General features: G+C 43.9%; 3 protein-coding genes across 8 annotated transcripts in view; 1 reads left to right on the forward strand and 2 right to left on the reverse strand.

The window, feature by feature from the left end:
- LOC6532747 (Down syndrome cell adhesion molecule-like protein Dscam2) overlaps nucleotides 1–497 on the reverse strand; it is a 44,804-nt gene extending 44,307 nt beyond the window's left edge. For 5 of the 6 annotated variants that reach the window (XM_015194103.2, XM_015194108.2, XM_015194104.2 and 2 more), the window contains exon 1: nucleotides 376–497. The gene's annotated coding sequence lies outside the window, so the exon portion shown is untranslated. The remainder of the gene's footprint in view (nucleotides 1–375) is intronic. The other variant, XM_002093453.3, reaches the window with a different exon arrangement.
- Nucleotides 498–1,007: 510 nt separating this feature from the next.
- LOC6532749 lies at nucleotides 1,008–2,815 on the forward strand. Its single transcript, XM_039373504.2, has 3 exons — nucleotides 1,008–1,323; nucleotides 1,381–2,078; nucleotides 2,146–2,815. The coding sequence occupies exons 1-3, from the start codon at nucleotides 1,146–1,148 to the stop codon at nucleotides 2,437–2,439; spliced, it is 1,170 nt and encodes a 389-aa protein (XP_039229438.1). The 5' UTR covers nucleotides 1,008–1,145; the 3' UTR covers nucleotides 2,440–2,815.
- A 3,064-nt stretch (nucleotides 2,816–5,879) lies between these two features.
- Nucleotides 5,880–7,221, reverse strand: LOC6532750 (eukaryotic translation initiation factor 4E1). Its single transcript, XM_002093456.3, has 6 exons — nucleotides 7,050–7,221; nucleotides 6,739–6,997; nucleotides 6,599–6,673; nucleotides 6,436–6,535; nucleotides 6,297–6,384; nucleotides 5,880–6,238 (listed from the first exon to the last, which is right to left on the reverse strand). The coding sequence occupies exons 1-6, from the start codon at nucleotides 7,099–7,101 to the stop codon at nucleotides 6,078–6,080; spliced, it is 735 nt and encodes a 244-aa protein (XP_002093492.1). The 5' UTR covers nucleotides 7,102–7,221; the 3' UTR covers nucleotides 5,880–6,077.
- Between the last annotated feature and the right edge of the window lie 6,493 nt (nucleotides 7,222–13,714).

Here is a 13,714-nt window from a genome sequence, read left to right on the forward strand (position 1 = left end):
AGCGGGCCGGCTCACGTTGCACTCACAGACACCAATACACATTTGCCCGGCACTGTATATATGTATATATGTACTTGTATATGTATATGAGGGAGGGAGGGGGTGTGTGTGCATGTATATGTGGCACGCACGTTTGCCGCTTCTCTTGTTGCTGTTGCAACGCAAATTGCGAATTGCGAACTGCGAGTTGCACTTGCGACACTGACAACTGACGACAACAACTGCGACGGCGCGCTCTTCGGTAGAGTTTCTTCTAGTTTTTTTTGTTTTTTGCTTTTTTTATTCGTTGAGAAATTTTCTCTGATAACAGCAACAGCAACGGCGTCAGGGTGTCTCACTCGCACAGTGCCCCATCTCGCTTGCACCAGCACTTACTCGTTTTGCCAGAAGCAGAAAGGAGCAGACAACAACCGCACGCGAGCAACGTCGAACAGCAACTGAGTCCTGATTGCGCTGTCCCGCAGGATTTTTGTGCAGATGCAGGTTGCCATAGTGCCATGTGCACCACCCCCAACCAATGGATTCGCCATCCCCACCTGGCTGTGGATGCTGGAAGTGATGCGCAGAATCCGCAAATCCGAAAGCGGCATCAACAGGAGCGTAGTAAACGCGTAGTAATTTGGATCCCATTCGGGTTTCATTCACAGCGATTCTCTCGCCACTCTCACGTCGCAAAAATGCTGTGATCACCAATATGGTTATTGTTTAAATATTATGCATTTTTATACATAAATAATATAATATAATATAAATAATATAAATATTTTTGTAAATTATTTGTAAATATTAAACAAGTTTTAATGCCAAATGGTCTATTTAGAATATTTTTATAAAACTAATCATTAAGATGCCAGTTGTGAGTTGGGGCATTAATTATAAAACTAAAATAGTATTAATAATAATAGTAAAATGAATTATAGAGTTTAGTCTGATTTTATAAGATTTTTGATTACCAACACTTAAACATAAAGAGTTTCCAGAGTTTCCAGAGTTTCCTACTCATCCATTTCTAGTTGAGTCTCCTGTCATTCTGAAATTAGAGTCACTGAACAGGATTTTTTACTATTCATAAGTAATTTCTTGAAAGACTATTCACAGCTTTTTCTCAACGCATTTGCACTGGACGAAGTGAATCCTTTGCCAACATGGAGCAGTGCAACTTAATGGACGTCATGGAGGACCTGGCCTTGGAGTTCACGGTGAACAAGGAAGAGCACCAGCTCTTCATCCACGACTCACGCATGCTATCCTTGGCCATTCAGCAGCAGTTGCTCCAGGATGGTGCAGTGTTCAGGAACCAACTGGGACAGCTCCACAAGACGGGTAAGTTCAGTGATCCGATCTCTTCCAGCACATTCTTACACAGCACCCAATGAGCAGCCTCCTATGTGGACAACCTGTGCCTGGATATGCCGCTGAACTTTGAGATCTTTCTGCCCATCCGACTACCGGAGGCAGTGGTTCCCACCTACGATGAGCAGAAACGCAGTGTGCAGTTCACCAGGGCCAACTACCAGCACCCGTTCTTCTTCGGCAATGCGGTGAATGTTAAGTGTTTGAACCTGCTGCTCCAGCGGGAACTGCAGCGGGCCATTTCCAAGCTGAAGAGTGCATCATCCACGTGCACTGGGCGAATCTACGACCTCAAGTACTCGGTGCTGAGCCTCAACCACGTGCCCTTCGTCCACCAAGTGGAGGCTCTGGAGCGGGGCAGCAATGGGCAGCGTTTCATTCGCTTCGACTTTGTTTTGGCCGTGGAGTTCAATGGCGCGGATATGACACTGCCACCATACTTCAAGGCGCCGCTCAGCAATCGATGGCTTGCGTACGGCAGGATGACTGTGGACGAGGATCCCAATCCGGCGGAGTGGGCTGTGCTGGTGCCCAAGTGGCAGGACTCGTCGCCCGGTGCCTGCCTCATTGCCCTCAACTGCATGGTCATGCTGTTCCGCCTGATGAGCGCCCAGCAGTGCTACTGCTTCGCCCTGCCCGCCTCCATCAAGTTCGCCTTCGTCATGGCCACCGAGGAGCGCGGCCTGGACTTCCAGCGGATGAGCATCGCGGATTTGACAATCACAGTGAGTCGATGTGAAACAAAGTTTACTTAAGTGTTATACTTTAACTTTGGGTACGTTTCCCATTTAGACCATGTTCCACCAGGTGTTTGGCAACCTGTACAAGGCGGTGGCCGGGAACACCAACGGCGACAAGGCCACCAGGAGCAGTCGCCTGATGGCCATACGTAAGCAGTTGCTCCGTGCCCGTGGCGTCTACGCAATGCTGGCGGATGCAGTGCTGCGCAACTCAATTCCCAGGGATTTTGTGAACGCCTACTTTTGGTACATAGACATCTCACCGCCGCCGGAATGTTTCTATCAGTCGCTGGTCGAAGTCCGGAACACCGATACTCCGTTGAAGAGGAAGAGAAGGACCTCTTAAGCCTGCCAAAGTTAAATTGACCAGAACGCTGGGTGGGTTTACTACATACGAGTATACATATGTATGTGGAACTTTCAAATGGGTGGATAACAACACCAAGGAGTGGCTTCCCTTGTTGATTTTTGTGAAATTTGAGCACTACTGTAAATTGGTCGAGCAGTTTGTGGGAATCCCCCAATCCTCCACTACTCCACTACTCCGAACCCCCAAAAGCACCGCCATCGTCTTAGTGTCAAATCTCGGTAATTGTGCAACTTTAATGCTAAACAAAAAAAACAAAAATAAGTGGAAATGCCAGAGCAGTGCTCACACAGACACAAAACACGCACACACACACACACACACAAAGCAGCGCACAGACAGAGACAAAAGTTAATAAAAGCCAACTAAAAACTAAAGCCGAGTTGGGCTACGTGTCCCTGTTTTGACTTGGCCCCCGAATTCCCCCCTCTTGTTTATGAGGGGGAAAAAGTTAAATTGCAAATAGCTTGGGCTGGGCTTAGCCCGGGGGCGTGGCAGCCAGGGGGGGTGGTGGGTGGCTAGAGGGCGACATGAAATTTTAGAAAAATTTGCTGTTATTGTTCGGGCAAAACAAAAGGGGTAAAAGGATTTCGCAGAGCTGGCGCAAAAGGATGGGTTTCGGAAAATAGGTGGGTCTACACGGGCTGGAGTCGCATTAAATAGAAAGACACAAAAAAGTTTACCCGACTCTCACTTCTCGGGTATGGAGCATAAAGTTTTCCCAGTTTTCCAGCGCTTTTGACATTTCATTGTTGTCAACTTTTAACTAGTTTTTTATGTAGTCATTATTTTAAAATGCAAATCGCCAACAACTGCCAGCAAAATACACACTCTGAATTGTTTCGATTTAATCTGCCTTCCCACAACCAAAATGCCTTTCATTTTATTTGGCAAGTGGCGAATATATTTGAATGTGGCGAATGTGTCGTTTGGCCAATACAAAGTGGCCAACAGATTTGCCGCATCCATCGATGAGTTAATCTTGTTAATTTGCCGCCTGTGCCTCACTCACTCGCCATTGGCAAACTGAAAAGTGTTTATTGCATTTTCCACTTTACGTTATTTTAATTGCATTCCCAGAACTACATACCTCGTCCTTGTTTTTGCACTCGAAGTTCTGCTGTATTAAATGCCAATAAATAAAGTGAAAATGAAGCTTGCAGCTGAATGCGAAAATTATTTGCAAAAGAAAATAAGAAAACTCTTCGGAAAAACGAAGAGGACGTCGTATAAATATATTGAAACTAGAAACTCCCCCAGCATCAATCACTTCATTTTGTTAGAAAAATATTCTTCATACTTAAATTTAATCGAAATTTAAATTCTAGAGCTTTCGCCAACTTTGTTGGGCGCCATAATTTTTCCCCCACAAAAGAAAAGCGTCGAGCTGCAAGTTGGCGATGTCTTTTTGGGGCGTCGTGGTGGCATCTTTAATCAAAAACTAATTATGAGCGACAGGGAAGTCCAGTGTATGGGTGGGTATCTGGTAAATTACATTTGAATTATGACAAGAATGAAAACGGAACCCCTGCGCCAAAAGCGATGGCCAGCAAATGAGCTAAGCGATGGCCAAGAGAAATTCGAGTGCGACGTTGGGCGAAACTGGGGAAGATTGACCATTACAAGCAGAACGGCCGCCATTTACGCAACAAACAACGAGCTGAAAATTGGAAGGACGCGACAGGACAACCGCAGGACCTTCAGCTGGAGAAGAAGCAGCTCCCGAGAGCTGGGAGTTGGGAGTTGGGAGCTGTTAGCTAAGCGGCAACTGGAGACCGACAAAAGTTTATGTGAAAAACAGACAATTAATTTGTTTTGCAGCGCAAGAGGGACAACCAGGACAACCAGGACAACAGGACTCGGTCGTCGAGGACACAGGACACCAGCGGAGGACCCAACAATTTTGTGCTTGTTGGCAAAGAAAATTTACGTGCCAAAGACAATTGGTAGATCCAGCTCAGGCAAAAGAAGTCGAATCCGGAGCAACATCCCGGCACGGTGCAAATGGTCAAACATTTTACGCTTTTTGTTTAATTAAAATTGCAACAGGCTACGAAGTTCTCATTGCAGCAACAGGAGGATGGCAAAGAAAATGCGAAAGTAAAAACACTGAACACATGCTAAAAATAATTACTTCAGAAATAAAATATTTTGGAAAGTATTAGTTAAAAGCATATATATTTTTTGAAATTAAAGTATTTACATCTTGTGAATTCATTTAATTTTTAGTAGATTTTATTTAGATTTCCCTTATAACGTTTTCGTTTCTATCCGCCCAGTAAAGTTGCATATGCAACCTACTACTATGGAATTTGTTTTCCGTGCAGCCAAGTCAGCGTTTTTCAATTAAGCTTGCATTTCATTTAATATAGCAGAGAAGTCTGCAACATTAGTGCTGCCCTTTGCCGGATATTCTCTGTTTGTGTTTGTCCAGTTATCCTCTATTTGCTTTTGGCCGCTGCCAAAGGAAGGAAAAACCCCCGGCTGGCTTTTGTTTCTCCGGCGAAAAGAAAACCTTTTATAGCGGTTATTAAATTGCTCTTTAAGTGCTTGGCTTGGGGTAAACTATTTGCCCTATCCCCAGCTTGTTACCTGCTCCTCCGCATCAGTTGCTCCTCGCAATCCGCGTACGTGTTGGCATATCAATTCGAATAACTGCATGCATTCATCTGCGCCAAGGAATCCTGCTCACATCAAAAGGAAGGAGGTAGGGAGGTAGGTAGGGAGGGTGACATCGCCGGAAGGATAGACAGGATGTCAGGGATACGCTGCCATTGGCACTGTCATAACCCCGATGTGCAGTGTATCACGTTCCAGTCATTTGGTGGCTGCCACTTCATAATTCAATAAAACAATAAAAGCGAAATCCTTACAAATTACAGCAATCAAATCATACGACTCACTTGGGCACCAGTGATGACATCCCAGGGTGTGAATATATTGTACTTTATAATAAAATTTATAAAATAATAATAATGGTAATGGAATTTCCAGGAATACCTTTAATGCTTTCTAAAATATTGTTCTTTGTAATCAGTACACAAAATGTTTCATTTCTAAAATGCTTTAAAGAACTCAAGAAAACATATCTAATACAGCCTGAAAATCCTGCTAAGAGAGCAGCTCTACCCTGCAAATGGAGGATATTGCGCTTCCCTAGCACATTTCCATAAATTGGTCACAATTTGCTATGCGCAGCAGCAGGGAAAACAAAAGCCCTGAAAGGACGACGCACACACATAGGAAATAAGCACTTGACGCGGAATGGCAGCCGTTAAAGGATGGGATAGAGTCGCCCAAAATTATGACGCCAAGGATAATCGCAGTGAAGCGAGTGTTTCCCACTCCGCCGTGAAGTACGTGAGACGACTGCGGTAGCCGCAGGATACACCAGGACACGAATCGTGGCCAGAAAGTAGTTGCTGTCTCTAGTGCCCTACGCAATGCTTTATTCATGGTACAATCGCTATTTATCTCGAAAAGCATTGGGCGCGTGGATAAAATGTGAGCTTGACAAATGTATTGGGCATATTGTGCTATCGTAGATGCACATTTCCGACCAAGAACTGGGCATATACGATGATGTGCGCTTTTGGGAGTTGGCCTCCATTTGGCGCCTACAACTTGTAGATGGCATTGACATTGGGTCCATGGTGCACCATGGCATCCTTGTGCACCTGGTACTGGATCTCCATGTCGCCCAGATGCAGCAGCTCCTTCATCTGCCTGCCAATGGACAGAATGGCCTCCACATTGCGCGAGTCCTTTGTCCACAGGGCTGTAAAGAAATTTGACCTTTGAGATACAATTCATGTGGAATGCTGTCCCATACCCACATAGCTTATTAGCCTTGTTGCGCACATTGATGACCACTCCGCATATCTCGTCCGAGTACTTGAAACACTCGCCAATCATGCACAAAATCTAAAGGGGAATATAATATAATGTAGTTTAAAATACAATCAAGTGGCTTACCAAATCATGCCACATCTTATCTATATAGGTCCTGGAGGCCTTGTCCAGCAGCATTATCCAACGACCACCCTCCTTGTTGGCATCATCCTCCCACATGGGACTACATCGTATTATATATAGGAACTCAAGGAAGGAACTCAAATAAGTGACTTGTTGAACTCACCGAATACCTTCTTTGAAGACCATGTAGTCATTGAATATCTTGAGATCCGATGGCGGCTTCACAAAGTAGTACACGCTGTAAAAGTATATAAGTGTGGTTAAGATATATAATATATATTTATGTATATATATGTATCTGACCTGAAGAAGTCCTCAACGGTGTTGAAGCTGGTCACATCGACGAGCATTTCGGCCCAGCACTTGGTGCGATCGTTCTCCCAGTGCCACAAAGTCCAGTTATGCTCCAATGGATGCTTCATGGCCAGGTCGTAGTCGATGATTCTCATCACCCGGTTCAAGGATGGCTGCAGCTCCTGCTGATCATTGCTCAACAGTTCCAACCCATCATAATCGGCCAGGCCATGTTTCCACTCATTGGGATCTTCATACTGCACCCATTCTATAAACTTGCGCTATAATACCATACAAAGAATGATCTTATAGAGGTTTACCAGTTTCCTCAGCAGCCTGCAATCCGTTGCTCACGTAACCGGTGTACACCATAGTTTTTTTTTACTGACTCAATTCGTTAAGCGAACTTTTTATGTTAGTTTTCTCGTTCTATTTTTTTTAAAAAACTCCTTGAAATAGTATATGTCTCGTGCAAAGTATAAGCGTTAATGAAAATGGGCTGAATATGAGTTTGCCTTTTGACAAGTATCAATAAATGACATTAAAAGCGTTGCCAACATGGTTTTGAAAAAGTATTGGATAATATGTGTGACCATCTCATTGGAAAATGCGTTTATATTCAAAAGAGTGTGTATTCGAAAGTATAAAGAAAGATAAAGAATTCTAGGAATCTCTTTTTATTGAAAATATTTTATGTTACATCCTGGCAGATTTTTTACACCAAACATTCAGGACATTTTTTATAAATGTCTCCAAGTTTTAAGCACCCCATTCAAACACTCTGATATTGCAGCTCCCATTCGCACATTTTGGTTGCAAAATCAAATTGAGTCGGTTAAGTACGGACCCGAGGGTCTATCAATTGAAATGTCACGCTAATAAAATAAAATGCCACCAAGCATACGATAAATGCACGAAAATAATAAAATGTGACTCAAATGAGCGACGACGACGACGACGACGGCAGCCACAGACACACAAAGTTGGCAGCCGGAAAGAAGGATACGATTGGGAATGGAGCTGGAGCTGGAGCAGGAGCTGGAGCAAGTGGGGATATGGGGGAATGCCCCTTTCTTGTGCCCCTTTCTTGTCTGCTATCGCTGCTCCTTGTGCAACAGTTTGGCCTGCAGTCAATAATCGAAATCGACTTGGGCTTGTGGCAATAAAAATTTGTCTTCGCCGCTTAAGTTGTGCGCCGTGTTGCACACACAAGGTCCTTGCTGCTCCGCAGGCGAAGTCCTTTGGCAAAGCCCCCCACTTTGCCACGCCCCTGGCGGCGGTGCAGATAATAAAATATGTGAGTCGCTACGTGGCAGCTCCTTTGGCGTTGGCAAAGTAGCTTTGGGCCCTTGTAATGTGCACCATTTGTTGCGCGACTGGTGGTGCGGTGGCACCAACTTGCACTCCAACCCGCAGATGCACCTCACCATCTCCAGCTCCGTCTCCCTCTCCATCTTCATCTCCGTCTGCATCTCCATCTGCTGGTGCTCGAGTGAGTTATGCCGGCCAAGTTTGGAACAAAAGTGTTGGCACTGCTCCCTGTTCTTGGTGCTCGCAGCCAAATAAGTTGCCAGCCTCAATTTACTTAAAAATTCTATTTATTTTTGCTCTTAAGCAGCTTTGGCTGCTGCTGCAGCTCGTATTTTTGGGGTTTTACTAGGAAAAACTGCACCGAATTTGTTGCGTTAATTGGGCGAATAAGTTAAAACAAGGCAAGTTATACGAATTCTACCATTTCCGAAAGGTGATTAATTTCTAGGCTTGCGTAACTTGTAGTACATTTTATATGCCTTTGAAAATGTTTATTCCCATCCTGCTTTACTTCCTTTCTCCTTTCACAATAAAGAAAACTTTTCCTCTGGTTTTACTATTTATAATTTTGCATTTTGACATACTTGCTTATTCCCTCAAACCCATAACTAAAAATTACCTGCCCCGAAATGGAGTTGGAAGCCCATAAATTCCCGAAAGGGAAAACTTCAGTTCCAACTCTTTTTTGGGGCTTCTTCCCCACATTCGAGTTAAGTTGCCGGCAAACGCTTAGCTATGCTTTGTTAGATTTGACTTTGTGCTGTGCGCTTCTCAGGTGGCACTTTGGCGTATACGCAATATTTTACAGCTTTTTGCACTTTGCTGGCTGAGCTGAAAATACATGGTCAGTAAATCTTTTAAAATATTGTAATGTTGAGGGTGTCTGGGTTAGATGGCTCCGCACCAGCTTAAGCGATTTGAGAGCCGGAGCAGTAAAAACGCCCACAAACTGTCGAGGAAACCGTGGGGGAAAAGCGCGTAAATGGGGCAAACTACAAGGAGAAGCCAAGGATCCAAGGATTCAAGAATCCAAGGAGCCAAGAGCTAGGACCTCATCTTGAGGCAGTTCTGTGCAGACAAGCGCATGCAAGAAATGAAAATGATTTGAGGCATTATGTTCGCTCCGGTTTTACCACCGCCCCTCAGCCCGCCACTTCTCCTTTCGCTTCCGTTCGGCTGTCTTTTCTTCTTTTCTGCTTTTTTTTTTTATTTTTTTGGCTACAAAATTGCTTTGCTGCTGCTTCATGTTGATTGTAAAAGATTTCAGTGCTGAGAGCACAAAGCATGCGATGATGTACGAAACGACGCACGTCGTACACTTTGCACCTTGAAGTGGCAAGCGGCGGAGCTTCCACTCCACTCCACTCCCCTCCCACCCCCCTTCAATGCGGGAAAAGACAGCCACATAAAACAATAAAAAGCAGTGGTAAGTGTGGGGGTTGGGTAGCGACAACACATCCTGCACATCCAGCACCTTGAGGCCAAGCCAACTGACAGCGGCTTCCGGCAGCCCCCAGTCCGTCTGCTCCATCGGCTCCATCTGCCCCATTTGCTCCACTTGCCACGCCCCCAGTTGTCGTTTGGCCCTCTCACCTGGACAAAAAGATACAGGTGTACGAGGCTAAAGTATCGCCACAGTAGAAGAACGATTTTTAGTGGTTCTAATAATGTTTCTTGAGTTTGTTTTACGCCATATTATTATTATGTTATTGGCCAAGTTACGGCGAAAAAGCCAATTGAAAATATCCGATTAAAAAAAAAAATTTTTTTTTCCATTTATTGATAAAAAATAATCAGTTTTTTTTAGATAGCAGTAAAAATAGTTGTCCAAATGTGGAATGCCATACCTCGTTGAATTCGTAATAAAATTCCCTATCGATCCATGTACATACTTTGAAATGCTAAGTTTTTGCCATTTTTCGCAAATTTTGATGATGGTACCCCTTATCGAAAGTTCAAAAATTTGACAAATTTTTTTTTTTCGAAAATCTAAAAAGTATGTATAAACTTAGTTAGCTATGTTTATTAGCAGCACAAAACAGTCTCTATTTTAGCTGTGTGGCCATTTTTGGCCAAGTTATGGCGAAAACTCCGATTGAAAATATGCGATTTTTTACAAAAAATTGTTTTTTCAATTCTATTTTTTCGCCCAGGGCTGTCTGTGCATGTGCTTGTTTGCGGTGCTAAATACTTTGGACCAAGACGACGCCTCTGGGCGCTGGCCACCCCAACTTGGAGTCGAAGCTATAGCTTCTATATCTTTGAAGCCGGTGCTCGGGGCCAGGTGAAAGTCATTTCACGCTGTGTGTAGCGCAAAAGATTAAAATAATAGCAGCGCGTAAATTAAACAGCCCGTTGGAGCCGAAGAGTAGGTGCCAGCTGCGGATTTTAAAGGGCAATGGCAAAAAAAGGATGCAGGGACATGGAGACGTGGAGACGTGGAGATGCGGAGCCATTGAAGTGGCAGCCATGGCCACCTCATCCCACCATCACATCACTCGGTTTAGGGCTGCGGTCTGGGCTAAGACGCTTACCTGGCGCACCTCCACCTCCACCTATTATCCTGTCCAGAACTCCCCAACCCGTCCTGCCCTCCAGGACATTGCCGGCATTGCGTTGTCAGCACTTCATTTTGATCCAACATGCCGCGTGCTTCACTTAATGCGACGACTGCCAGTAAGCCCGCATTTCAGGGGGTGGGGGTGGGCTGGAATGCCATTCGGATGGGGGGAAGGACCTTGGGGTTGGGGTGCAAAAAGCTGCTTCTTCATCATGCACATAACTACAAAGGCGGCTGCATTTCTTTGCCGGGCACAAAAACTTTTGACAGGCGACAGCAGTTCAATTGCAAGGAAAAATAGTTTAAAAGAATTTTTTAAAAGTATCGTGTTAGTTTGCAAAACTATAAGCTTTCAAGATGCAATCAATTTAAGAACATATATGTTTAAAAATTGTATAGATATAGAGCTTAATTAAAAGCCAAAATCTTGGATTTTCCCTAAGTTAATTCAAGACGTCTTTCTAAGTATCCTTTAGATGATATCCTTTGCCTTACACAACTTTTGTCGCCTGCCAGCTGCTGTGCACAACACGTCACGAATGCGTGCGTATTGTGTGCTCCTGCAACTACCTACTGCTATGCGGAGGGGATGCCAGGATGGGCATGGGGATGCACTGATGTCCTGGGAGGAGTGAGTGGAGGGGTGGGGAGAGTGGAGTGTCCCAGGTTGCCGCAGTGACGCAGTGATGGTTCGTTGGGCTGCTACCTTCGCTGAGTGTTTTGTGGCTTGTCTTTCCTGCTGCGCATCGAGATCCTTTGCCGCCGAAGCTTGGTTAATGCTTTATGTTTGCCAGCTTTCAGCTCTTTGTTCGCCTTCTTTTCGTGTCCTTACTGCTCGTCGTCCTGTTTTTGTTATTACTCCGCATTCAGCAAGGTACTTTGCTTTTGTTCGATGAAACGTAAAAATAGCAACAAGCAACGAAAACTCATTTTTAGACAATGCGCCGCATAATTCCAACGCAATGGAGGCAAAACGTAGTAAAAGGATGCAAAAGGACGAAGGGAAAGGCACCAGCATAAGATCCCAACGACTTTTTGTTGTAATGAGGTATTTCCGCTTTGTTGTTACTGCTCATCTTCGCTTTATGCCCCTTACATTTTGCACTTAAACTGAAAAGAATTCCGATACAATTTGATGGATTTTTCGTGTTCTTCACGGACCAATTTAATTCTTATCCTAAAGTTTAATAGTCATTTTTAAGGGAATGCTATAGGTAACCAAATTGCGAATCTTAGGAAACCATAGTTTGACTGGTTTAAGCTCAATCTTGAAGTGGTACATGTGTGCGGAAAGTTAGTTTATGGTATCAGCACTTAAAACAGCAACTTTTGGATTTAACTATTTTATTACATTTATAAATGGTTATAATTAAATATAAATATAAAATATATAAATAGTATATTTATTCCCTATTTATACCTAAACCTCAATATTCCGACAAAAAATATTTTCTTTAAATATAATTTCTAGCATTCTAATAGAGCTTATTTTTGTGCTAAATCTAGTAAGCAGCATTGCATTTTTTTCAGTGCACCTGCTTACATTTCGTTGCGCTCGCCGTACAAAAGCAACCGCAAGAAGTTTCTTACGGGCTGTCAGATTTTGTAATGAAAGTGGATGCTGGCTGCACCCGTCTCATCCGGAGCCCAACTCCAAGCCCATCAGCTCCTCCAGGAGCAACCCTTTTCCCAGCGATTATTCAAGCGCAAAATTTGCGGTAATCTGCCGGCGGACAGCTTGCAGCATATGCAGAAACTTTTTGGCACAGGGGAATCTGTGAACCTGTGAGCAACTTGGGTAGGGAATCCTGGCAGCCAGGAATCACGCACTGCTTAAACTTTTAACCCTTCGACGTTTTGCTCTTGTTTGCCCCAAAACAAACACGTCCTACATCCTGGCAAAGGAGCTGGGGGTCAGCCTGTTGCTGCCCAAAGTGGCAGAGTAATACTTTTGGGGCTGGTCATTTAGGGCCATTTAACCAAGTCAACAATGAAGTCGAACATCTGCCCTTTTACGCTTTTTTTTTTTTGGCTGAGGGAACCAAACCGAAAACCAATAACTGAACAACTTTTTGATGCAAACATTGGCCACGGCCTATATGATGGCAAATTTGTTGCAGCCCCAACTTTGTAACATGAACAAACAGCTAGGAAATAATTAAAGCCTTCTAATAGACTGAATTGTAAAATTGTGCTGCCAAAAAGCTTATAATTATTGCAAGTACAATTACTTATAGAATTATTTGTACTAGGCAACGAAATGTTATAGTCAGCTTTCACATCAAGGCCAGAAATTTGAGCCCGAATTCATTAAAAAAATGCTCGCAAAAGTGTTCAGCCAAGCACTTCATATGCCATTTAATAATGATTAAGTACTTGGATTCGAGTGGTGAGGGGTGGCAAATGAGTACGGTTAAATGAAGCTCCTTCTTCGAATGTCATCAAAATCATCACCGTCATAAGGAACGAACCGAACCGAACTGAACTGAGCTGTTGACGCATTTTGGTTTTAGGCCTCATTAGCGCCGGGAGTGAAGTAAACCCAAGTAGGCACGGCCTTCGATACGAAGACCTCTCAAATTGTGCCAGCATCAGGTGTCAATTTTAATTTACTGCTCCCAGCCGGCTTGTCATCTCTGATGTCTGTTTGCCTTGAGGTGGGGCCTTTTGGCTTTTGAGTTGGAGGGCCGAGGATTTGGGTACGAAGGATGCTAACCCATATTTTGGTGGCTTGCGGTTGCTGCGGCAATTTCGGTTTTCGCCAGCTTCAGGATACATATACACATTCAAAACTCATTGAAGCCTGCGGCTGGAGCACAACAATTTCATGGCAGATGAACGAGGTTTTCATGCTCATTTATATGCAGACCCAATCCGCAGCCTCGACATATAGCAATAATTGAACGCTTAGCTCTAATGGCCGCAAAAAACCGCTCGCTAATGGAGCATTTAAATATGCGAAAGCCAGTGCCTCGCATGCCAATCTAAAAATCCTAATTCCACATTTTATATGGACGTTTTGGAGACTGTTGGTTATCACTTTGAAAATCTCTTCAAGTGGTAAGCAGTTTCAAAATAGTTCCATATTGGAGTAACTAAGTCATAGTAGTTTTG

This window comes from Drosophila yakuba, chromosome 3L, assembly GCF_016746365.2.
Source record: "Drosophila yakuba strain Tai18E2 chromosome 3L, Prin_Dyak_Tai18E2_2.1, whole genome shotgun sequence".
In the NCBI taxonomy this organism is placed as follows: Eukaryota; Metazoa; Arthropoda; class Insecta; order Diptera; family Drosophilidae; genus Drosophila; species Drosophila yakuba.

What these genes read in the sequence shown, in the direction of transcription:
- LOC6532749 (XM_039373504.2), top strand. Translation starts at nt 1,146, where the DNA reads ATGGAGCAGTGCAACTTAATGGACGTCATGGAGGACCTGGCCTTGGAG. An exon ending in GGGACAGCTCCACAAGACGG is followed by an intron (nt 1,324 to 1,380) that starts GTAAGTTCAGTG and finishes CCCAATGAGCAG; the next exon opens with CCTCCTATGTGGACAACCTG. An exon ending in TCGCGGATTTGACAATCACA is followed by an intron (nt 2,079 to 2,145) that starts GTGAGTCGATGT and finishes TTTCCCATTTAG; the next exon opens with ACCATGTTCCACCAGGTGTT.
- LOC6532750 (XM_002093456.3), bottom strand. Translation starts at nt 7,101, where the DNA reads ATGGTGTACACCGGTTACGTGAGCAACGGATTGCAGGCTGCTGAGGAA. An exon ending in GCAGGCTGCTGAGGAAACTG is followed by an intron (nt 6,998 to 7,049) that starts GTAAACCTCTAT and finishes GCAAGTTTATAG; the next exon opens with AATGGGTGCAGTATGAAGAT. An exon ending in GTCTTCAAAGAAGGTATTCG is followed by an intron (nt 6,536 to 6,598) that starts GTGAGTTCAACA and finishes AATACGATGTAG; the next exon opens with TCCCATGTGGGAGGATGATG.